The sequence below is a fragment of the Dermochelys coriacea genome, chromosome 1 (genome assembly GCF_009764565.3).
Source record: "Dermochelys coriacea isolate rDerCor1 chromosome 1, rDerCor1.pri.v4, whole genome shotgun sequence".
In the NCBI taxonomy this organism is placed as follows: domain Eukaryota; kingdom Metazoa; phylum Chordata; order Testudines; family Dermochelyidae; genus Dermochelys; species Dermochelys coriacea.
This window is the reverse complement of record NC_050068.2, coordinates 184,618,112-184,640,909: the sequence shown is the minus strand read 5'-3', so window position 1 is coordinate 184,640,909 and position 22,798 is coordinate 184,618,112. Positions and strand designations below refer to the sequence as shown.

At 42.1% G+C, this 22,798-nt stretch overlaps 1 protein-coding gene across 2 annotated transcripts in view; it reads left to right on the top strand.

Annotated features, from left to right (window-relative positions):
• The first annotated feature begins 10,342 nt into the window (after positions 1-10,342).
• VGLL3 (vestigial like family member 3) overlaps positions 10,343-22,798 on the top strand; it is a 40,300-nt gene continuing 27,844 nt past the window's right edge. The window contains exon 1 of one of the 2 annotated variants that reach the window (XM_038388087.2): positions 10,343-10,824. In XM_038388087.2, the coding sequence (XP_038244015.1) occupies positions 10,708-10,824 (117 nt within the window). In that variant the 5' untranslated portion in view covers positions 10,343-10,707. The remainder of the gene's footprint in view (positions 10,825-22,798) is intronic. The other variant, XR_006279500.1, reaches the window with a different exon arrangement.

The following is a 22,798-nucleotide window of genomic DNA, read 5'->3' as shown; positions in this document are numbered from 1 at the left end:
ACTTTTGCCCTTTTTATTCCCCTGGCCCTTTTTGCCGGTGGAAGGGGCAGCCATGGCAGCGGTGGAGTCTAGGCTAGTGGTGGCCAAGAGGGTAGCCACTGGGGTGGGCAAGGGTGGTGGCAAGGGAGGAACTATGGGAGCAGTAGGGGCAGGAGCAGGGGCAAGGGTGGGGCAAGGGGCAGGGGTCTTCCTCCATAGTGGAAAGAGGCAGGAGGAGGCCCTAAATCGGGGGGTGGCAAGGGAGGAACTATGGGAGCAGTAGGGGCAGGAGCAGGGGCAAGGGTGGGGCAAGGGGCAGGGGTCTTCCTCCATAGTGGAAAGAGGCAGGAGGAGGCCCTAAATCGGGGGGTGGGACAATGGACAACTGCTCCTCCCCACTAGACGACAGGCAGGGGAGGAGGGTCCAGCAAACAGGGTATTGGAAATAGGGAAGGTGGGACAGGGCCAACCACTTCTCCCTGCTAGACTGTATGCAGGAAGGAGGGTACCAGCGTCGACGGGGGGGTAACAGTAGGGGGGCACCGGGGGCAGTGAAGAAGCAACCACTCCTCCCCACTAGGCTGCAGGCAGGGGAGGAGGGTGCGAACAACAGAAGGACACGGGGACAACAAAGGAGAGGGGGACAATCACGGGCGCAGGGCGAGGCGCTGGCTCCTCCGGCTGCACTTGGACGGGGAAGGACTACAATTTCATCAGGGGCGGTGCAGTGATCTGGGTAAACAACTTAAAAGGGGGGGGGCACAAGAGCTTCGAAAGGGGACATGGGCACACCAAACTGCGGGTTGGGCGGGGCAGCGGTCAGCAGAACAGCAAACAACTGAGGGCGGGGCAAGTAGACACAAGGAGAGGGACCAAACTCCTGGGGAAGGGCGGGGCAGGCAAAGTTACAACCTTGCAAGATTGGGGTGGGGCAGGCACACTAACAAACCCAGCAACCTAGGATGGGGTCATGGTGGGATAGGCAAACAACCAGGGAAAATTCTCCAGGGAGCTACAGGAGGAAAAAACTGGGCTGGGGGGTAACGGGGAGGCCCCTCACACAAATGCAACTAAGGCAAGATGAAGCCAAAATAACTGTGATTGCCCCAGCGTGAGTGAGACATGGTTTCTAGACTGCCTTCATCTTTCCAGGGCAGTATATCAACCTTTTCCTGTGCCCACAGCCCTGTTGCCTCAGCAAAACAGCCAGATTTATCACCCAGACCCTCATCATGATACCTGACAATGTAAGCCATAGGACTGACCGATTTAGAGAGGTCCTGTTCATTGATTAGAGTCCCCTCAGCCTGCAGTCTGGGATTGTGGTGGGCCCGCTGTGCACCCCTGACTCTCGCCCCTGCTTGCTGGGAGCTGATCAAAAAAACTAAAAGCAACAAGCTACAAGCCAAAAACTTGTGAGCAACTTTTATTTCCTACTTCTACCAGCTTGTGTTGTGACTTGAGTACTAAGTAGGGTGCTAATCAAGATTAGTGTTTAAAAAAGAAAAGAAAAAGAAGATAGTGACTCTAATGCTCATGAAAATTGTGGTATTGACAATCCTGAAGAATTAAGTGCTTTCTTTATAGAGAGAAGAGTTGCAGCATGAATTCTGGCTATGCAAGCTTCTTTACTACACCTTATCATTCGGCTTCAGATCTCCAGGGCCGTGGTGAGACGTTAATTCAGGCTCCATGCTCAGGTTCATGAGAGCAGATCTTTGCCTGTTAGGCCTTAGTTTTCATACTGATGTATGTTAAAACAAAAGCCCAAATGATCACTTGGTTCCACCATACTCTATGTATTGTAATCTGTAAAGAGCTATGAATGTCCTTTTGGGATATGAGATGATAAATGAGCAAGTTATTATCAACATAAATTGTCAGAACTCTTGACTAATTTTCTCATGGCTTTTTCATGTGTACATTTTAAAATGAACACTACAACTGCCTTACAAAAACATTTATTTTAAAAAGAATTTTCATCTTTCTTCATGTCTCTTACAGTGTAAAAGAAAAAACAAGGGAAAGGATTTTTACACACACTGCTCCTAGTTTTTGGGCTTGTCAACAGATGTATTTTATTTTTGTTTCCATGACTTCTAAATAAGAGCTAATTTTAGGAGACTAACATTTGGTTGGAATGTGATTGTGTACACTTCTTTGGAGAGCATGTATGTGTAGTACAGATTTTTTTGTACCGGGCAATAAAATGAAAATGGTTATCCACATTTATGGCCAGATTTTGCTCACACAGTAGCACCTCATGTCACAAGTAGTTTCACTGATTTCAGAGGTAAAGTATTATTTAACATGATTAAAGGGATCAAAATATCATCCTTAATTAAGAACACCTGACACATTCAGAGACTGCAAAAGTCACTTGACTATCTCATGTTTGTAATTTGCAGTGCTTCAAATAATATACCCTCGTTTGTTTCCCCTCATTTCATTTCAAGTCTGTGTATACTTTGGGTGGCAGAAGATCTTCTTAGTTTGGGCCAGATTCTGCCTCCCTTTACTCAGTCTCATGAGTTAGAAAATTGAGAGGAAGGATGGTCCAGTGCGTAGGGTGATAGCCAATGTTCCCTCTAATTTTTGACAGGCCATGTGCACAAAAAATGTCTTCTGTGCAAATCGTTGTGCGCACGGTGTTTTGCCATGTGTGCGGGGTTTAGGATCTGCGCACACACGCACAGCTTAGAGGGAACAGTGGACTAGTAGCCTGGGACTAGACACTCTATGGTCAATTCCCTGCTCTGACACTGGCTTCCTGTGTGACCTGGACAGTCTGAGTCTCTCTGTGCCTCACCTCCCATGTTGTAAAATGGGGATAATAACACTTCCCTACCTAACAAGTTCCAATGCATTAACGATTGTGAGGTGCTCCGATTCTGTGGTGATGGGGACCAGATAAGTAGCTAATCTTCCTCCTGTGGCAGGATCCCCATTACTCACAATGTAATAATACCTGGCAAACAAAGGATACTATTCAATGTGATAAAAGGAGCAGAATCTGCCCCTTCATTTTTAAAGGAATAACTTTCTGAACTAAATAGTGCTCCACTGCTCCTCCAGGCTCCAGCAGCAGCTTCTGCTCTTCCCACCGCCTGGTGGCAGAGGCTGGTTACTGCAGATAACCAGACTTTAGGTGTCTGGTCAACAGTGCTGACCAGGCACTACCAGGTTCCCTTTTCGACTGAAAACCGGACAGCTGGCAATTCTAGTTTGGGTGCATGTCCTTAAACAATCAGACTGTTACAGGAGGCTTTTGGTATAGGTGTAATTTGTTTAAGGAAGAAGAGGAGGGCTGCATTTTGTTAAGAAGCCAAGTAAAGAGAGAGAGAGAGTGTGTGTGTAAGGAGTGGGTGTGAATAATATGCATTCACTGGAGAATCCAATCCATAGCTGGAGAAACAGGCCTGGTTTTCAGTTACTCTGTTCCTGCACTTGGGGACAGAAGCTCCATCCTGGAGCCTGCTCAGCCCTGGTGTAAAGTTAGAGGCTGTAAAGCCACTCTTATTCAAGGCCTGCTTCCCGTGACCCCTTGGGAAGCGGATAGTAGCCTTAATGCAGTGCACTCCAATCTCATCCACTGGGGTCTGGAAGCAGTGCTGGAGCCTTGGTGCCAGTTCTACACCAGCTGGGAGGCCCTCTGTGCAGGGGTTATTTTCAGGGATCTGTTTCTGGCCTCTCCTGCCAGAGAGTAGTACACAGGCTTAGCATAATTGAGAATCAAGGTGTATGGGGTGGGAGAAATTTTTATTGAAGGATCTCATTTCCTATGAGAAGCTAAACAACCTGCATGATTTAAGCCCAGGCCTGGAACCAAGACACTGACTACACCTCTGGTGTTGGGAAAGTCTCCTAACCCCATCAGCCTGTCTTTCTCCATCTATAAAATGGGTATAAAAGTATGTATTTCACAGTGTTGTTGATTATTTTCATAATCATATTTTGAAAATATACATTACTATAAGTTCTAAGTATTGTTCATCTCTTTTTTTACACAACTCCCGTTCTGTGTGGGCTAACAGTGGGACGGTATTGTAGATAATGTGCAGCTCCTCTTATTAATAACTTATTTAATAATAATAATAGATGCTGGTAAATACTCAAGAAGGATTGTTAGAATAATTCTTCTCCTGCCAGACACACACACTTCTCCAGAAGATGAGTAAACATGTAATAGCTAAACAGAAAACTGAACTCATGAGATTACAAGAAACAGTTTTCACATAAACTGAAAGAAGGGTAACAATCATGACTATTGTGATGAAATCTAGAGTGGCAGTAAATGATGCTATTTATTATCCAACTACTCTACTGTATATTTTTGCTGAAAGCACAAATAACAGGACATTTGTTATGGGTAGTGAAGTGCATTTATGAAACTGCACTTTCCAGCAGCAAAACAACTTTCTTTTACCTGCAGCATGTATAACCAGAAATGGAGAGTGGTACTTGATTTTAAAAATACTGCAGTGCTACCTGCAGTAAATATTTTCCATTCCTTAGGCCACTAGCAACTTTCCCATCTATATAAGCTGGTCCCTTCAGCAAAAGTTCTGTTATGTTCACTAATGACACCCCTAAAATACAATGAGCACTTCTAGCTAAATTTATACAGAAACCACTTGCAACAAGTGGAGAAAGAGAACAAAGAAAATGAATGTTTGTTTAAATGTTCACCAGGCAATAGCTTTTTTGCATAAAGAATGCTCTAAAGCAACCTAATTGGGAAAGGCCACATATGTCACATTTGGCTATGATATTGTATGATTGTGGTACTGATTTAGAAACAAAGTAGGAACACAAAAATGTTGCTATTTTTCTGCACACTGGGAGATGCAAATGCTAGATGGCAGCAAGCATCAGTGAAGCCACTCGTTGTCAATTAAGGAAACCCAGGAACCATTTATATTCGAAAACAGAAAGGGCCAGAATCTGATACCTTACTTACATTGAGTAGTATCTTACTCTCTGAGCAGCTTCATAGTCACCAGTGGGACTAATTGCAGGGTAAAGTGTTACTCAATATTATAAGGGCATCAGAATGTAGTCCACAGAACATTTAAGATCATATCTTCCCAGGCTTTTCAATCATGTTTTCAACACAACTGAACTATCAGATCATGTTAGCAACCAATGTGGCAGCAGTTGGATCCATATGCTCAGAGTTCACACTCCATAGGCATAGACAACTTTTTTATTTTTGGGGGGCAGGGAAAGGGGTGGAAAAGGGGACTAGAGTTTTGTCTGTCCATGCACTCATTGTAGCCGTGGAGTTGGAAGATAGGTGGCTATAAGTCACTTTTCTGCACCTGTGATCCCAGGTCAGTCAGGGACCAAAACAGCCCTTAGTGTTTTTTGGAACAGCCCTGAAGATGTTCTACGTTAGGATAGCTGCAGATCTAATGTAGCACTATGCACTACTCCAACAGGCTCCCATGTGGCAGGGGGAGGGCAGGAGGTATAGAACTAGCTACACCAGGTTCGCATCACTTGAGGATTCCCCTGTTAGATGAAATTCTCAGCCTCCCCTTTAGTGCAGCTCTTCAGTTACTTTGCATGACACCACCATCCAAAGCAGATGCAAGAGGGCCCAAAGATTCAGCCCACTGAGATTAAAGTATGTCTAATGCACTAATATGAAAAAGATCTCCTGAAAAAAATCCAGTATAGATGGGTGGGCTTTGGAGTCAGATTCCACCTAGAAATTTATGTGCAAAGCTCTCATTAAAGTCACTGAATTATTCACATCTCAGGGAGGAATTTGGACCTTTGACACAATTCCTTTTTTTCTTTGGGAGCCAAACATTTTCAGTGGTAATGGAGAATATTATAGCCAGGATAAATATAATGCAGTTGGGCACTAAAATGAATAACAGTCCCTGCTCAGTTTGCTGAAGGTTGGCAGATGTGAGTTTCTTGTGGCTTGAAGAAAGAAAGCTATTTACTGCAAGTAGCACTGCAGCTTTGCTTGTATCTCAAAAAGCAATCACCCTATAAAGGGGATTGATATTCATATGTGGGCAAGACAATCAGATGGTATGTATCAACACATGAGGCTCAATACATCGAGCCCACAGTCTGTCTGTAATTTGGATGTTTTGTTGTCTTTGGAATTAAGTGTAAATAATATTTCATTAGCTTCTCTGTATGTCATATGCTTCATTATTAAAGGTGCTAAATTCCTGCCAGTCTGTCTGCAGGTTTTTGTCATTTCTAATTTTAAAAAGAATAAATAAAATTACTTGTCTTTCCATGAAGGACCTTTTAACTGAATTAAATTTTATAATACCAGAATACACAATGCACATGAAAGTAATTTCAGTTTGCAGTAATCATAAATTGTTACCATCTGATGGCTGTTTGGCCTATGCAGAATTAGCTGTTTGGTCTCTGGCCATTTTGCAATGGACTCATGTTTATATCACAACAGGAGCTAACAGGCCTCCTTATTGGTAATCTCAGCAAAGAGACAAAGGATTGAATGGAGACAGAAATGAGCTACCCTCTTACTTACAGGGTTTGATCCAGTGCCCATGGAATTCAATGGAAAGGCTCCTGTTGATTACACTGTCTTGGATCATTTCCATAGCCCCTCGAGGTGAGGGTTGACAGACTGTAGTGAGCATCTTAGGGAAGCTTCCATCACCAATGCCTATGATGTATCTGTTTTGTGGATTAACAGAAGACTTTGATCATTCATCAATTCCAAGCATTAAATTCAGTGAATGTTTGCATAGGTTCCTATATCCCCTCTTCCTCCATTGTAACAGTAGCGGAGTGCCTAACAAATGTTATTGAATTCATTTTTTCCCCAAAAATCCTGTGAGGTAGAGAAACATTCCTCAAATGGAGAACTGAGATATGAAGAAATTAACCTACTGCTTTCATACGCACATAAGGAAAGTTTATAGTGGAGGTAGGATTTGAACCTGGATCTGTCTGGGTCCTGGCGCAGTGCCTTAATCACAAAATCATCTTTCCCCACTCTATAATGGAATTTGATTGGTGTTAGGTGCCGAGGCACCCTTGAAAATCCCACTAGGTGCTTAGTTGCATCTTTAGGCAAAGAAGAAAAAAGAGCATTTTTGAATGAAAAATTTAAAAAAACAAAACAAAACAAAAAAACCTTCCATCAGCTGTAACTGTGGCTAATTAATTTTTATTTCCTTTGGGCATCAACCAGAGATGTTAAACTTCATATCCCCTCCTGAAATCTCTTATGAGATGCAGTTGCCACAGAATGACTGCTGCATTCCACTCCAGAGGTGACAGTACTTCAGTGATGGGTGCATCAGCTCGATGTATGTACCTGGTGGGCAAATGTATGTACCTTTGGGTTCCTTTGGGATAAAAGGCACTATGTAAATGAAAAGTGGTGGTGGTATGAATTTATTTGATCCTTTATTTCCCTTCTCTTCTTTTATGTAAGGACAGTTATCCTTTCCTTGTTTTCATTTTCTTCTGACATTGCATTTATTCTGATCTGCTCTTCTCATTTATTGAAAATGAAGAATGCTTTAAAATAACTGCTTGTTTACATTTTTTACTCAGAGTATAAAACTGTTGGTGTCATTGCCAATGATTAAGTATTTATAGAAAGCTGAACCCAAGGAAGAGGTGGGGAAAAGATGCTCGGTGGTTGTTGTTTTTTTAATTTCTGTGGAATTGTTATGGTACTGTGCTATATCTCCCCAGGAAGAAAGTTGCAATGAGACAAACACTATTTATTTATTTTATGTAATTATATATGAAATATATTAAAATATATGAAATATTAGTAACTACCTTCAAACAGTTATTTAGAAACCTAAATAAGTTGTCTTGTCCTTAGAAATGCTAAGCACCCACACCTCCCAGTGGGAGAGACTCTTTTCAAAGCCTCTTGTGAGGGACTTTGTCAAAGACTTTTGGAAAGTCCAAACAAACTATGCCAACTGTTTCTCATTTTTCTGCTATTTTCTTGTAGCAGTCAAAGAATTGCAGTAGATGAAAGACCTGATCTTCCTTTATGGAAGCTGTGCAGATTTGTCCTATCACATTATGTCTTATAATGTTTAAATGTTGTTTCAACCAGTTTATCTGGTACCGAAGCAGGGCTTTCAGGTTTGTGTTTCCTAGGGTTGCCCTTAGCTGACTTTAATGAAGTTACACTGGGAATGAATCTGCCCTGTTGAATTTAGAAAACTAGAAGGTAGGACAAAGATCAATCAACATCACTGATGGGTTGTCATTTAAATCCTGTTCTATGTTAAAGAAGTTAATACTGGTGTAAAACCAGTGCATATCCCCATGCTACAGATTTGATACACTGTATCATGGCAAAAATATTTTCATTAATGGTTTGATGCTGCTGATTGACATGATTCATCATGTCAAACATCTGCCCGCTAATGGTTCCATTCTGCTATTTGACATGAGGCATCATGTCACTGTTTTTCACCTTAAAAGAACCTCATGGAGCTGAAATGATTCTGTCAAAAAACAATGTGGAATATGCAATAACTGAATATTTGAGTGTTTTGGCATCTTACAGAATAAAGTAAAACACGTACTATTTTGCAAGCCTCCTGCATGTGCTACATTTAGAAATCACTAAATTACTGTACTATGCTAAAATATATCTTCCCTTGGTATAGTAAATTATATCATATTTTTTAGTTTGGTCCAGTTCTGCTTTGAGAACCAGAATATCTTCTTCACAAACCTAGCAACCTATAGACACTGTATAAAGACCACAATCCTCCTTAAGATTTAATGTAGATAAGTACTATTCGCTCTCACTTTATCTGAAAGGTGAGGAGCTGCATTCTGCCTTAGCTGAAGCTTCTGATTCGTCTTCAAGGTTAGCACCTAGTAGAACCCCTTTCATGAGATGTAGAAATTGTGAAAACTACTGTGGAGGGGGGGGGGGGAAATTAAGTGTTTTATGACCAACACATGAAGTATTTAAAATACATATATATGTAACTCCCTCAAGCCTGTAGGTCACTCCTGTCCAAAATAATTCTCAAATGAGATTTGACTTTTTCCATGATCTCTGTGAACCAGAATCTGAGTATGGTGACCCCAGTCCTGCAAACACTTTGATACACCTTCTAACCTTTGTCCATGTGAATGATCCCATTGCAGTTAAGTGATAAGAACTGAATGGGACTACTCACATGCATAAATGTAAGCACATATGTAAGCGTTTACGGCATCTGGGACGTTATCATTAGCAGGCACGGCAAAGAACAATAACTCAGTGCATCTCAGTCACTCCTTACCTTGTTCTCTGTCTGGCAGATACATCTATGGCCTGACAACTTCTGTTCAATTGGAGGGAGCCTCACTCATTCTAGATTCATTTTCAGGCACTATAAAGAGTTTCTCCTTCTAGGCCCGAAGGATTTGAGAGTGTTATATTGAGACATTTTTAAAAAAATCAAACCCCTGCCCTCCCGCAACATCGCTCACCATAAATTATTCCAACGGAGGAGCCTTGGTATACAGGACTATGAAACTAAAAGAAACCCTTCCAAGTAGCCCCTCTTCTGTCCCCTCCTTCCAACCAAAGAATAACAAGTGCAATTAGAACAAAGGTGCATGTAAAAAGAAAATGCAGTAAAACAAATCATCTACAATGAAACCTAGACTAAGGGACACATTCATCAGGCTACCTTATGCCTCACGCTACTTTAGGGTGTTCTAAAGGCTTCTTGTGCAATTTAGCTTCACTTATGTAAAGATCGCTTGGCCCACTTCTACTAGGTAGCCAATTTCTGATGGACCACCAAGGGGGTGAAGTAGGAGGTTTCTCTTCACTTGTGCAGAGAGAGAGAGAGAGAGAGAGAGAGAGCGAGAGAGAAGCAATGCTCTCATCTGAACTGGTTGCCAGTGGGACCAGAGGGAAACGAGCTCATGGCAGGATGGAGCCGAAACTTTTTCCGGGGCGTCACGGTACAAACCCTTTGCTAAGATACTCCATCGCTGAAGCTCCCTTTCGGGAGTCACGTTCGTGCCAAAGGCCGACCGCCCCCAGCGCCTGAGTGGCCAGGTGCAGCCCCGCTGCTAGCGTCTCTCTGCGGCTGGCGGGCCAGACTCCTGGCTGCTCGCTCCAACCCTCCTGCAGGCGCCACTGCCATCCTGGGGTGGTGGCTCTGGCTTCAGCGGCTGCCAAAGTGCCCAGCATCCCGCCGGACCACAAACTGACCAGGGGGCCGCTCCCGCTTGCCGAGGACACGCCCCCCTTTCTGGTCCACTCCGCTTCCGGCCCCGCCGGCCAGAGGCAAGCTCGGGTCCAACCCGCAGGCAGCGGGGCGGAGTTTCGGGACTTTGGTTCCTTCTGCCCCGCCTGCGCCGGCCGCTGGCCATTGGCAGCCCCTGGGGCTGCTCATTGTGCGTATGGTAATAAGCGGCGGCGGCGCTGCGCCCCGCTCCGGCTGCCCGCCCGGGGCTGCGCCGCTGCTGCTGCCGCCGCCCTCGCCGTTATGCGCCCGGCTCGGCCGCTGCCCCGCCGCCGCCGGGCTCCTATATAAGTGGGGAGCGGGGCCCAGCGGGCTGCTGAAGATGAGGGCTCCGCCGCCTCCGTCCTCTCTGCAGAGCTGCGCGCTTCTGGCCGGCCGCCCGGCCGCGGAGAGCCCAGCCCAGCGCCCAGCGGCAGGGGGCCGCGCGGGGCAGCGGCGCGGGGAGTAGCTGCAGAGCGCCGGCGGCCCCCCTGCCCCCGCGGCCGCTGCCATGAGCTGCTCGGACGTGGTGCCGCACCATTCCCCGGCGGCGTGCGGGGCGCCCCAGTATCTGCCGAGCCCGGGGGCGGCAGCCGCCTATTGCCCCCTTCCTGCGCCCCGCCAGCAGGTGAGCCGCCGCTCTCCCCGGGGGCCGGGGCGGGGGGCTCGCCCGGGCGCAGGGCGGGACCCCCTCGGGCCGGAGGAGCAGGAGCCGGGGTGTTGCGGGATCTCTCCATGGGAGCGGCCGCGCCGGGGGGAATCCAGCCCAAGGGGGCACCCTCTGGGCGGGCACTGTCAGGGCGCCTCGCTCGGGGACTTCCCAGCGGCCTGAAGGGGCTGAGGCGGAGCGTGTGTGTGGCCCGTGCCCGGCGCTGGCTGGCGGGGTGCGTGGAGGGAGGCTCCCTGCGCCGCGTGTGCCCGTGTCCTGGCCGGGGCCGGGGCCGGCGAGCTCGTGAGCGGCACCGCCGCGTAGCTGCCGGGCTCTTCTCTGCAGCCCCGGGGGGACCGGCTCGCGTCGCTGCGCCCCCACTCCCTGTGTCATTGCCCCCGAGCCCCTGTCCCTAGCGCGGGGGCACCTAGCAAAGGAGCAGGGAGCGCGGCTGGGCTGCGCTGCCTCTGGGATGGGCGCCGAGAGATGAGCGAGCGGGGCCTGCCATCCCCGCGGCGGGCGGCTCTCCAAGCCCCGGGGGCTGGCAGCGGGGGCCGCTTCCCCACACCCTGCCGTCAGGTCGCTGAGGGGAAGTGGCCAACCTGCGATGACAACCGGCAGAGAGGAAGCGGCGGGCGCCAGGCTCCTGGGGTGAGTGTCCCTCTGATCCCGGGGCTTGGGCTGAGCCCGCGGGGACGCAGGCAGGGCGTGTCGGTTGCGCCCGGAGACCTTGTGCCGCTAGTGGACACGTCGGGGCGATCTGGAAAGGAAAGCGAATCGCTCCGGGTTGGTGAGAGAAGCTCAGCAGCTGCCCTGGCTTTGAGAGCAGGAGTGAGTTAGCTGGCAGGGTTCACCAGTCCCGGGGAATGTACTTGGCGCTCCTGGGTACCAGCGTGTGAAATATACATGACCAGCTAGCGGAGACGTTTAAGTCTCTCTTCAGGATATCTCGGGTGTAACATCGGGGGGACGGGGGGCGAAGTAGGTGCTTAATTTGTGATGAAACAGGTGCCTGGGCTCAAGCTAAACCCCCCCTCCTTTTTTTTTTTTTTTTTTTTTTACTTTCGTAATTGAGGGGGGCAAGCCCGGAGGTGTCGCGGCTCAGCCCTGGCAAATCCTGACAAAAATTAAGCCTTGGCAGGTGTGTTTCAAAGAGACCTCTTTTAGGAACTAGCGAGGCGGGTTTTTTTTAAGCCTGGAAAGTCGTGTCTCATTTTAAAGGTGGGAGGAAGCCAATCTTGACCCCCCGTTCTCGTTTCCAGGCAGACCCCAGTAAGCCCCATCCCACATAAAGTCTGCTGCTTTAAATAAAGTATTTGGTGTTTTAATGTTACTTGTATTTGATAGTTGTCAAATCTACACTATGATTACAAAAATCACTATTCTACTGAGGCACCCGATGCGGACACATAGCTGAAGATGTTTTAGGGATAGGACAGACTACTTCATATGAAGCATCCTGTTTTCTGAATATGTATTTTGCTTACAAAAAGGCACGTAATTTTATACCCACCTAGCTTTACTTTCCAGTGTAGCTTTCAACTGGCGTAGCTGTTTAAAGTCCATAATATGTTAGTGGGGATAAGGGGAATTTTTGAACAAAACCTTGCTCTTTTGGAATATCAGCTAATTTTATACTTGGTGATCTGAATCAGGAAATTCTTATCAGGCTGACAGCATTTTTAGACTATGCAGTGCGTGGGTGAAGTGGGACTAATATTGACTTGGCCCTAACGTAGTCATCTGAGAATACATTTTTTGGTTGTTGCTGCATTCCATAAGGTTTTATCATTATTATCCATGAAGATTGTTTTCTCCATACATGGGAAGTGACCCCTAATATCAACTTGCCTGGGAGACACAAATATGGACAAAAACATTAAAATTCCTTCTGAATGTTATTGTTTCCTTTTTATTGTGTTCTGTGTGTGTGTGTGTGTGTGTGTGTGTGAGAGAGAGAGAGAGAGAGAGAGAGAGAGAGAGTTTTTGCAGACATTATAGGAAAGCTGACTTTTCCAGGTTGCTCATGTTGTTCACGGGCAATAGGAAAGTTTGGTGTTTTTATGCATTGCAACATGCTTTCAAATTGATTTTTCAAATCTAGGTCAGAGCTTGCAGAATGGAAGGATCTAACTTGTCTGGGAATTGTAGTTTTAAATTTTTTTCTTGGTGTCTGTAAGCGTACTTTAAAAATATGTACTGAAAATAAAAATGCTCCATTTGACTGGAAATCCTAAAAGCATAAAATTAGGGTTGAAAATGAAGTTTTAGGTTTTGTCTGATTTGGTTACATTGTTCTTAGGTCTTTGGTATAATGTACACAGTACTTTTTGTAAGGAAATGCATTAAACAGTCATTAGCTTTAACTAAACTACAGTTGGATGTAGCTGTTACTGCTGCTTCACACTTTAGATTGTGACTGGCTTCAAATGATAGAGAGAAAAATGAGCTTGCATTTAAGGATATCAGAGGTTTTAAATATGAATATGATGTTTGCTCATCCACTATAAGTTCCACCAAGTATAAAATGTCCCAGAAGCACCACAATGAAAGCTTAGTTGCTAGTAATCTTATTTTATTAATAAAGAGAATTGTTGTTGGGTCAACTTTTTTTACTGCTTTAACAATAAAAGGAATGGTGTTAAATATACAAGATGAGAGAACGTAGAGTTGAACCAATACAATTTATGGGTTACTGCAAATAAAAAAAAATGCTGTTATTACAAAAGTTATATCAATTCTTTGTTTTTAATCAGTTCGTCCCATTTGCACTAGCTGTCCTTAAATAGTTCACACTACTTCTGTTGGAATAAGAGGGTTCCTTATGAATTGTTGAAATTCAGGCGGTAGGACTAGAAAGTAGAGCAGTTCTAGAGCTCACTGAACCAGGAATTTTGGACGTTCGAACAGCAGTGAAGTTTGGAGCAGTTTATAAATTTACGTTGTAGTGCCCTGAAATCCAACACTTAAAAATAAAATACAAAAACTATATAATAGGTTTCTCTTCCATCTGTGCAATCATAGTGGAACAAATTGTTGTTCAGACAGTATTCCATACTGCACAAAACAGACAGGTTTCTTCAAAATCAGATTGCCAGGGATATTCACCCAATCAAGTAATTTGATTGCCTGATACTCCTTAATGCTTTATAAAAGTAGCTATCGCTGGGATTTTATTCCTCTTTTTGTGTTCACCATGTAATGCTCTTCCAAGTGCTTGGTAAAGATAAGAAATATTTTAAAGAATTTTCTTCTTTACCAGAATTAAGAGTTTTTTTTTTTTTTTTTTTGAAAAGTGCATTAATGGGACATCTTAAAAATAACTCTATATCAGAGCTAATGAGGTGGAGCTCATCCTTGACATTTCCAAGAACTCGACCTACCTTTTCCAGTGTCATTACACAACTGTTGTTGTGTTTTTTACTCAATTGGAAAAAAAATAAATTTTATGATAAAGAAGACTAATCTATAGTGGATTCCTTTTGGCCTTGGAGTTTCAGATTCTTTGCAGGGATTTGGTGGTGTGTTCCTTTTGCTGAAGTTTAAGCATCTTGAAGGATTTTTTTTGGGGAATAAAATCTGTGTTGCATACAAAAGTTTCTCTACTTGTTTTTGCTATCTGGGTTGCATCTTTTAATAGATCTAGCTAGTTCCTCAGATAGAGGAACTAATCTGTTTTACAGAAGATGAAGATCTAACCCATAATAACTATTTGGAAAGATAATCCTCACTTATTTTTATTGATATTGTATAGCAGTGTTGGCAAGTGTGCTTTTGGCATGCAACTAACTGTTGTCACGTCAGCCCTATTAGCTGTGAGAGGATTTTGAAGGATTTTTTAAAAAATGGGGTAAGAATGCGATGGCATAGTCTTTTACAGTAATCACATGATTTAAAATTATGGAATATCAAGTACTTGTTGCATGCAGAAGTGAAGTCTTGGGTAGATTTTTTTTTTTTAAAAGTAAATGATTCATCACTCCTTTAAGAATAACCCCTCTGCCCCTTTATTTCTATATCTGTAATTCTGCATGCCCTAAAATCAATGCAGAATTTCTGGAGCCTTGGCTTTTCACAATTCTGTATCCAAAAAAATCCCTTGATTGCAAACTAATTTAGCATGGGATATTAAAAAGAGTTTAAGGGGACTAGAACCCAACAGCCATCAACATTCAGTGGGAGTTGGGTCCTAACACCTTGGGGTTTTATTTTTTAATTTTACCTAGATCTGTAGGAATGTTGAAGTCCAGGGCATCCGTCCAAGCAAACAGATGGGGTATGCATGTGTGCACGCACGCACACACAAACTACCAGGTTGGACAAGTGAAAATGAGCTGCAACCCTGGATTAAGCATCAGCTTGCATATTGAGTTTTCCTTTTTTCCTCTTGCCAAAGAGTTGAAAAATACACTGTACCTGTATATGTGTGATAGTGTTATACGAGGCTCCTATTGATGTGCAGTCAGGACCCATGCTTACAGAATTCCACAATATTCAAGATATTAAAATCTGTCTTCTCACTTTTATCAAAATGCTTCCTCAGGATCTGATTCAAGTCCAATGAGAGCCTTTCCATTAACTTCATTGGGCTTTTGATCAAGCCCATAAGGGTCATCTTTAAAAGCATCTGTCAGGTTCACATTATACATATAGTTGGCCAAATCCTGCCATAATTTACACCCAATGCAATCCCATTAACATCAGAATATATGGGCTGGCATGCTGTATTCCTGCTATTGTTGCTAGTATGAGTTTCTTGCCAAGTCTACTCAGTATAAATAAAGTATATGCCCCCTCTGATTCTCATGCTCTGAGTTGGTGGTTTCTTTCTCTTCCACTTGCTTTCCTCATCAGCTGAGATTGCCAACCAGGGTGACGATAGTTGAGTGGGCCATGACTGGTTTATATGGGAACTGGAGTGAGATCTAAATTTTATAGCCTCTCCATTTGACATGGGCCACCAACATTCGGTCAGATGATGCCTACTTCCATTCATTCCATCTCAAACCAGATTTAAGATAGTGACCTAAAGAAGAGAGGCTCAGTATCCCATTCCCAATCTGCTGACCCACCCAGTGTCCCTGTGGAAATTTTATTAACCCCAAATATATATATTGTTTAATTCAGGTATCTACATCTTTCCAGGGAAACAGTTTATTAAACTATATGGCCGCCAGCCCAATACACTGTTTAACAAAGGTTCATTTTAACCGTGCCAGCCTCAGTTCCCTTTCCTCTGCACTGCAACTGATAATCCAAAGATTCAAGTGGAAAAATTACTCTAACTTTGCTGTGCAGAGCATATTCTGCATATGCTCATCTCCTTACTTATTCATTTGTAATTTTAACAATTAGCTCTTTATATTTTCAAAGCACCCTGCAAATACTAACTTGTAGCCCAGAGCTGCATTAAGAAATCTAGCTAGCTAGCATCTGATTATTTAAGAATGTCCTCTCTTTTTTTTCCCCCTTTTTTGTTAAATGCTTTATAATTTATGTACAGGAGCCTCTTTTACACAGAGTTGTGCCACAGTTTGCTACTAAAATTCCTTTTTGGTGGCTTCTACTAGAGTGACAGGCTTTTTCTTTCAAGGGGGTTATGTGCTGTTTTCTCAACCTTGTTGCACAAGATTTTCTATCCATTTACACCAATAGAAAGTTTAGCCATTTCAGTTTGATTTCTTGATCAGTGTATATATTTATCCAAAACTCTGAATGCTCTTCCAACCTGAACCTTCATATTTTTTATGGCTCACTTGTCCCTAATGATTTGCTATAGACTTTTTTTTAACTAGGCATAGTAGGATCTAAAAATGAAGAACCCTATTTTTCCCACCTGTAGGATGGGCCTACTTGTGAACTGATGTCAAAAATAATGGTGGCTGTACTTGTCCAGAAATCCAATGGCATCTGAATATGATTTGACCCACTACCTTAAATGCTATGCTGTATTCCTTGTCTATGACCTAATCTTAATAGAAGGCTACTGCAGAGACTGAATTCCCTTATTGGCCATCCTTGCTCCTGTGTGCTAAACGGAGCTTTAATTCTGCCTTCTGGCCCATGTAGAGACATAGGTTTCCAGAGACTATAAAGCTTCAAAACCAACAGGAAGGCTTACAAGCTAGAGGTGGTAGAGAAATGGAAAGGAGGACGTCATGACTAGTATATGAGCATATCGGAGATCTGCACATAATTGGAAAGTGTGTTGTGTGGGATGGGATCTGATACGTATTACTCCACATACAATGCCATACTTTTGGCTCTATCTAAAAGAGAAGACTAGCAGTCTTAGATTTTACTGGTGATATTATGCAATTTGCAGCTGTTTAAATACATGGCAGAACTGATGGTATGACAAATGTGCAAGTGAAACTGAGTTAGCACAGATTGTGGTTATCAGCCGCTTAACCAACACAAGCAAAAATATGGGTAGGCAAACTCAGGCAATGGTCAAGAATCTTGCATATATTTCAAACAGCACTGATGCAAACATAAATGCTCACGAAGAGATCACTACTCACATCCAAAGAAGCAGCTCACCAGTTAGCTGGCAGGTAGAGAAGTTTGAAGGGGGAGAGAACAATTTGATTTCTGTTAAAGGAAATCTCCTCTGAGAAGGGAGATATTATGTCACCAAAAAAGAAAAGGAGTACTTGTGGCACCTTAAAAATTTGTTAGTCTCTTTGTGGCACCTTAGAGACTAACAAATTTTTAAGGTGCCACAAGTGCTCCTTTTCTTTTTGCGAATACAGACTAACACGGCTGCTACTCTGAAACCTGTCATGTCACCATTAAGTGATCTCATTAGAGCTTCTTATTCAATAGAATACTGTATTTAGTGAAGAGAGGATTGACTGTAACTTGCATTTTGATTGTCAGAGCTTTCCACTTGTGGCATAAAATTGCATACGTCTTTTTAAAAAAACCAACCTGTTCAATAGTTTTTTCGTAATGGTAAACAGAATCATTCATAGATCCTGAAAATTTTATTTTAACATAGAGCTCTTATTCTTATCTTTGCAAGAATCATCAATTGTGACTGTCAATCATTTCACATTAATCTGTGCCCAAAAGCTTACACTTGTCAATAATCGGCAATACTGACTTAAAAAGAGAGGAAAAATACCAAAGATTCAGTGTTTGCTAAAACCAATCAAACAACCGCTTAGAATAACTTGTAATAGTTTCTCTCGTGGACTAGAGGGGGTTGGGGAGAGAGGCAGATTGAAATGGAAAATAAATCCGATTCTTTGACTGTGGTAAGCAGAACATTCCTGCACAAAGAAGCAACTTGGGAGATAAGTTTTAATTTCCTGAACTCCAGTCTCTTTATAGGAACATTGAAAGACTTCCTTCCTGATAACTGAGTCAATCCAGAGGCTATATTAAACAGTGTGTGTCTACATAATTGTGTGCATGCATATGTATTCGTACATCTGCAGTGTAAATAAATGTGGTATATCCATGATGTATATCAACTTCTACAGTGCTCTATACATACATTATTAAGGTCTGGCATATAGCCTAGGGCAGGGGTAGTCAATTATTTTTTGTCAAAGTCCAAATTTCTTGATCAAGGTATAGTCAAAGTCCAGACTCCAGAGAAAATAATAATTAAAAAAAAATAGTGATGATAATAATAAGTAAATAAAAAAGATTTCAGGGTCCATTCAAAAGTATCTGGTGGTCAGGATTTGGCCTGCAGTCTCCCTCTTGACTACTTCTGGCCTAGGGTCTGATATAGACCCTAATACGTCAATATCTGTTAGACATCTATAAAACTTTTTATCTTGGTTTAAAACAGAAACAACAATAAAAACTCGCACACTTCTGGCCTGATTTTTAATGAGAACTGGGGTTCCTCTGCACTTCTAGAGTATGTGTAATGTTATGGCACTCTCACATATATGAAGTACAAGTTGTGTACTATATATTGTAAATTCTATAACCCCATATAGTGTATTAAGGCCTGATCCTTCAGTGCTTGCTTAGACAAAAATATTAATTTCATTGGAAGTCTTGCCTGAGTAAGAATTGCAAGATCGGACATTAAGAGAACATCATTTTATGAAATTTGTTTCAGGGTTTTTATTTTAAAAATATATTAATAAGATATATTATGTTCCATTAAAAATAATTGCCTGACATAATTTAATACACAGCTAGCTATGTTTTCACTTTCAAAGTAAAGCAGTTCACTTTTAAAGTGAAACCATTCAGAGTTTTGCTATTATCTTCTGCACATTTGTCTTTCCTCCCCCAGTATGTGTGTATGTGGAAGGGGCTTGGTATAAAATGTGTGTTCCTCTAACCATATGTCTAAATAAACAATATTCCACTAAGCAATTGATCAGTAAGACTTGCTCTCTATTAGCTTGAATTGAATTTCCAAAAGTCATTTAGGATCATCTGAATGACAAATAAAATAAAGTGACCTATGGTTATTATATCCACCATAGAATTTTGGGTAACATCATCAGAATTTGAATGATGATTACTTCATTGTTGCAGTGTTCAGTTAACTAAACTATTACCTTAATGATACAATCCAAGATTAGGTTCTGCAGTATGTTGACTCTATAATAAAATTGTGGATGTCAAGCTTATAGGTTTGTTAGTTCCATTTGCAGTATTTGGGTTATGATGATTGTAGTGAATTGATTTAAATAACATGCATTTTCGAGTAATCACTTATAAGTAATACTTGTGTTTCTACTTTATTTCACAGTAATTAAATGCTGTCTTTTTAAATATCCCAAATGTAACTGATTCTGTAGTTTGCCAGATTGCAATAGAGCTTCCGATGATATAAAATATTAAAATCAATTTAGTATGCGGTTCTGTAGAAGGAAGTTCATCTAGAACTATCTAGAAACCAAAATTTGCTATATAAATAATACATTTGTAGGAAAAGGTAATAGCCATAACCATGAGAAGATACTGATGGCGCTAAAATGTTGCCAAGCAAATCGTAATAAATGGGTCAAGCTCTACTTTTTAAAAGAAGCTACTGAGTACTGATGCATGGGCATTTCAGTCATGTCTGTGTTGCTGAATCTTGTCTGTTTGTAGAGTTGGTTGTTTCAATGGCTAGCTGGCTGCGAGCTGTTGCCACTGTAGCCTATTGGTTGTGGTGAGCTTGCTTTCTGTGAAAACTGTTGTAAAGTGGAACATCTGAAAAATATGTTCCATGCAAAATTGATCTTCACACACATTTATTTTGACATTTTGGTTTGATTTGAGGGAGCAAAGAGTTGGGAATAGTTGTTCACAGGCTTCTGACTTTTTTGTTGTTGTTGTTCAAGTTTCAATATTTATTGTTTGGGGGTTTGTCAATGTGTTTTTTTTTTTTTCTTCCACAATTATGTTTAATTATTTCTGACTTGACTGTTTTTGCTACCCCCCCCCCTTTTTTTTTTTTTTTTTTTTTACAAATTGTTATGTAAAAAGAAAAATGCAACACAGGCTTGAGTGAGGGAGGAAAACAGGTTTTCTCTACTATCGGTCAGCAATACTTTGTGCTATTAAACTTCTCAAAAAAAGGTCCGATTCTGCCATCTTTACTCACGTGTAGTAGTACCTCACTCTGTAAGTCGTCTGTGAATTGATCTCGGGGCCAAAAGACTTATGAACACTTTCACTGTCGAACATTAAAACAGTGATACATAGGTTCGGGTTTTTTCTACAGAGGTACTGGTTTACTTGATTTCTTGGCAAACACCCAAAGCATTCATTTTAAAGTTGAGAGTTTATTGATCAAACAATCCCCCACCCAAGAAATTAAAACAAACATTTATATTGAAACTGAAATTGAATGATTACACAAAACAAACTTAATAAAAACTTATTAAAGTCTCTCTGCTTTTGGAGGGAAAATGTAAGCATCTCATTTTCATTAACAACTTTTTTTGATGAAAAGGAAGTGTTAATTTTACTCTCAATCCTGATGTGTGAAAGAATATTCACTTCTGTTTTTAACAGTCAGACAAAAGGTGGAAGAGAGACTGATGGGGGAAATACGGTTTTTGTTGATGTTTCTGAAACGCTGGGAGGCTGGTCAGTTAGGAATGGATGCTTTAATCTTTCAGGTTGGCCAGGACACCTGTTGCTTGGACTCAGGCTCAGATGCCAGTCAGGGATGTCATCTGGTTGGGTCCTTTCTCCTTAGACAAGACAGGACTGGGCCGTCTCGTCTTGCTATGGTAGTGCATGCAGCATAGTTGATTTCAGGATTTAGTGAAAAGCTGAGAGAGCGTAGGAGGGGGAAAAAATATTGGAGCAGAAAGTAATACAAAATGGAAGGGAGAGAGAACAGGATCTCATGTACCTTTGCAGTGCTGACAACTCAGTATCTTCACTGATGGACTGAGGACTGGATGTCATTATGATATGATGACTCTCAGGACTCGGAGGTGAAAAACAAAGTTCCTCGAATAAGAGCAAGGCCTGATTCCTTCTTCTTGGGAAGGAAATACTTCCATCTGGTCTTGGGGTGGAGGAAGGTTAGTTGAGATGAGTTGGGATGAGACAAGCTGGGAAGCCGAGTAGGGTCAAGGTGAGCTGGGATGAGATGAGGTAGATTTTGTTTTCAAAGTGTCTCTTAAGAACCCCATAAAGGGGAAAAGTGGGTGGCATAATTCACCCCCTCATTATTTTGTCCACCAATTAGAGCCACACCAATATTGGTCCATTAATTTCTGAATTCATATCGTCTTGTGTATTAAGTCCAACCTCAACAGAATTCTTGAATCCTATCATTAGGCCTTTTTTGTTTGGACTAATTTAGTTTCCCTGTCTAGTTTTCTTGCACTTGTTCAAAACATTCATTACTGAAAACAACTTGGCCTATTTTAACAACAAGCAACAAATATGATTGGGGGTATGGAACAGCTTTCATATCAGGAGAGATTAATAAAACTTGGACTTTTCAGATTGGAAAGGAGGATAGAGGTCTGTAAAATCATGACTGGTGTGAAGAAAGTAAATAAGGAAGTGTTTGTTTACTCTTTCTCATAACCCAAGAACTTGGGGTCCCCAGATGAAATCAATAGGCAGCAGGTTTAAAACAAACAAAAGGAAGTATTTCTTCACACAATTCACAGTCAACCTGTGGAACTCTTTGCCAGAGGATGTTGTGAAGACTAAGACTATAACAGGGTTCAAAAGAGAACTAGATACATTCATGGAGGATAGGTCCGTCAATGGCTATTAGCCAGGATGGGTAGGGAAGGTTTCCCTAGCCTCTGTTTGCCAGAAGCTGGGAATGGGCGACAGGGGATGGATCACTTGATTACCTGTTTTGTTTGTTCCTTCTGAAGCAGTTGGCATTTGCCACTGGGCTAGATGGACCTTTGGTCTGACTCAGTAGGGTTTTCTTATGTTCTTATTTTCCATAGTTATTTCCCAATCAGGGAAAATGTTATAGGTTATTTTGACATCTTATGAACTTTCACTTGCTTTTCATAGTTGAACTCGCAATTAAAGTGAATTTGTAGGCCCAGTTAACACAATATAATTCATCTCCTTTATGAACCATTTCTTCCCATAATTGGAAGCTTGCTCATAAACTCAGTTATAAACAAAACAAAATAAAACTTTAAATTTTCTTAACATTACATGAACGTAAATTGGCTTGGCACTACTTTATCAAATATGGAAAAATCATATTTGTACAACTATATTAAATTTCTGTAGTGAAATCAGAATAAATCAGATGTACTGCATACCTTCAGCTAAGGGTAGGAACCTTGGTCTTACATACATTAGGACGGTACAGTTTAACATGCACTGTTATGTTAAACTCATTTGTTATATTTTAAAAATCAAACACCACTGTGTTTCAGACACTTTTACATCTAGGGTTGCATAAAATGCAAAACTAAAACCTTAAAGCCAGGATGTAGCATACCCAAAATGTTTTGACACCTTATTAAGTTGTTGTTTGAAGGGT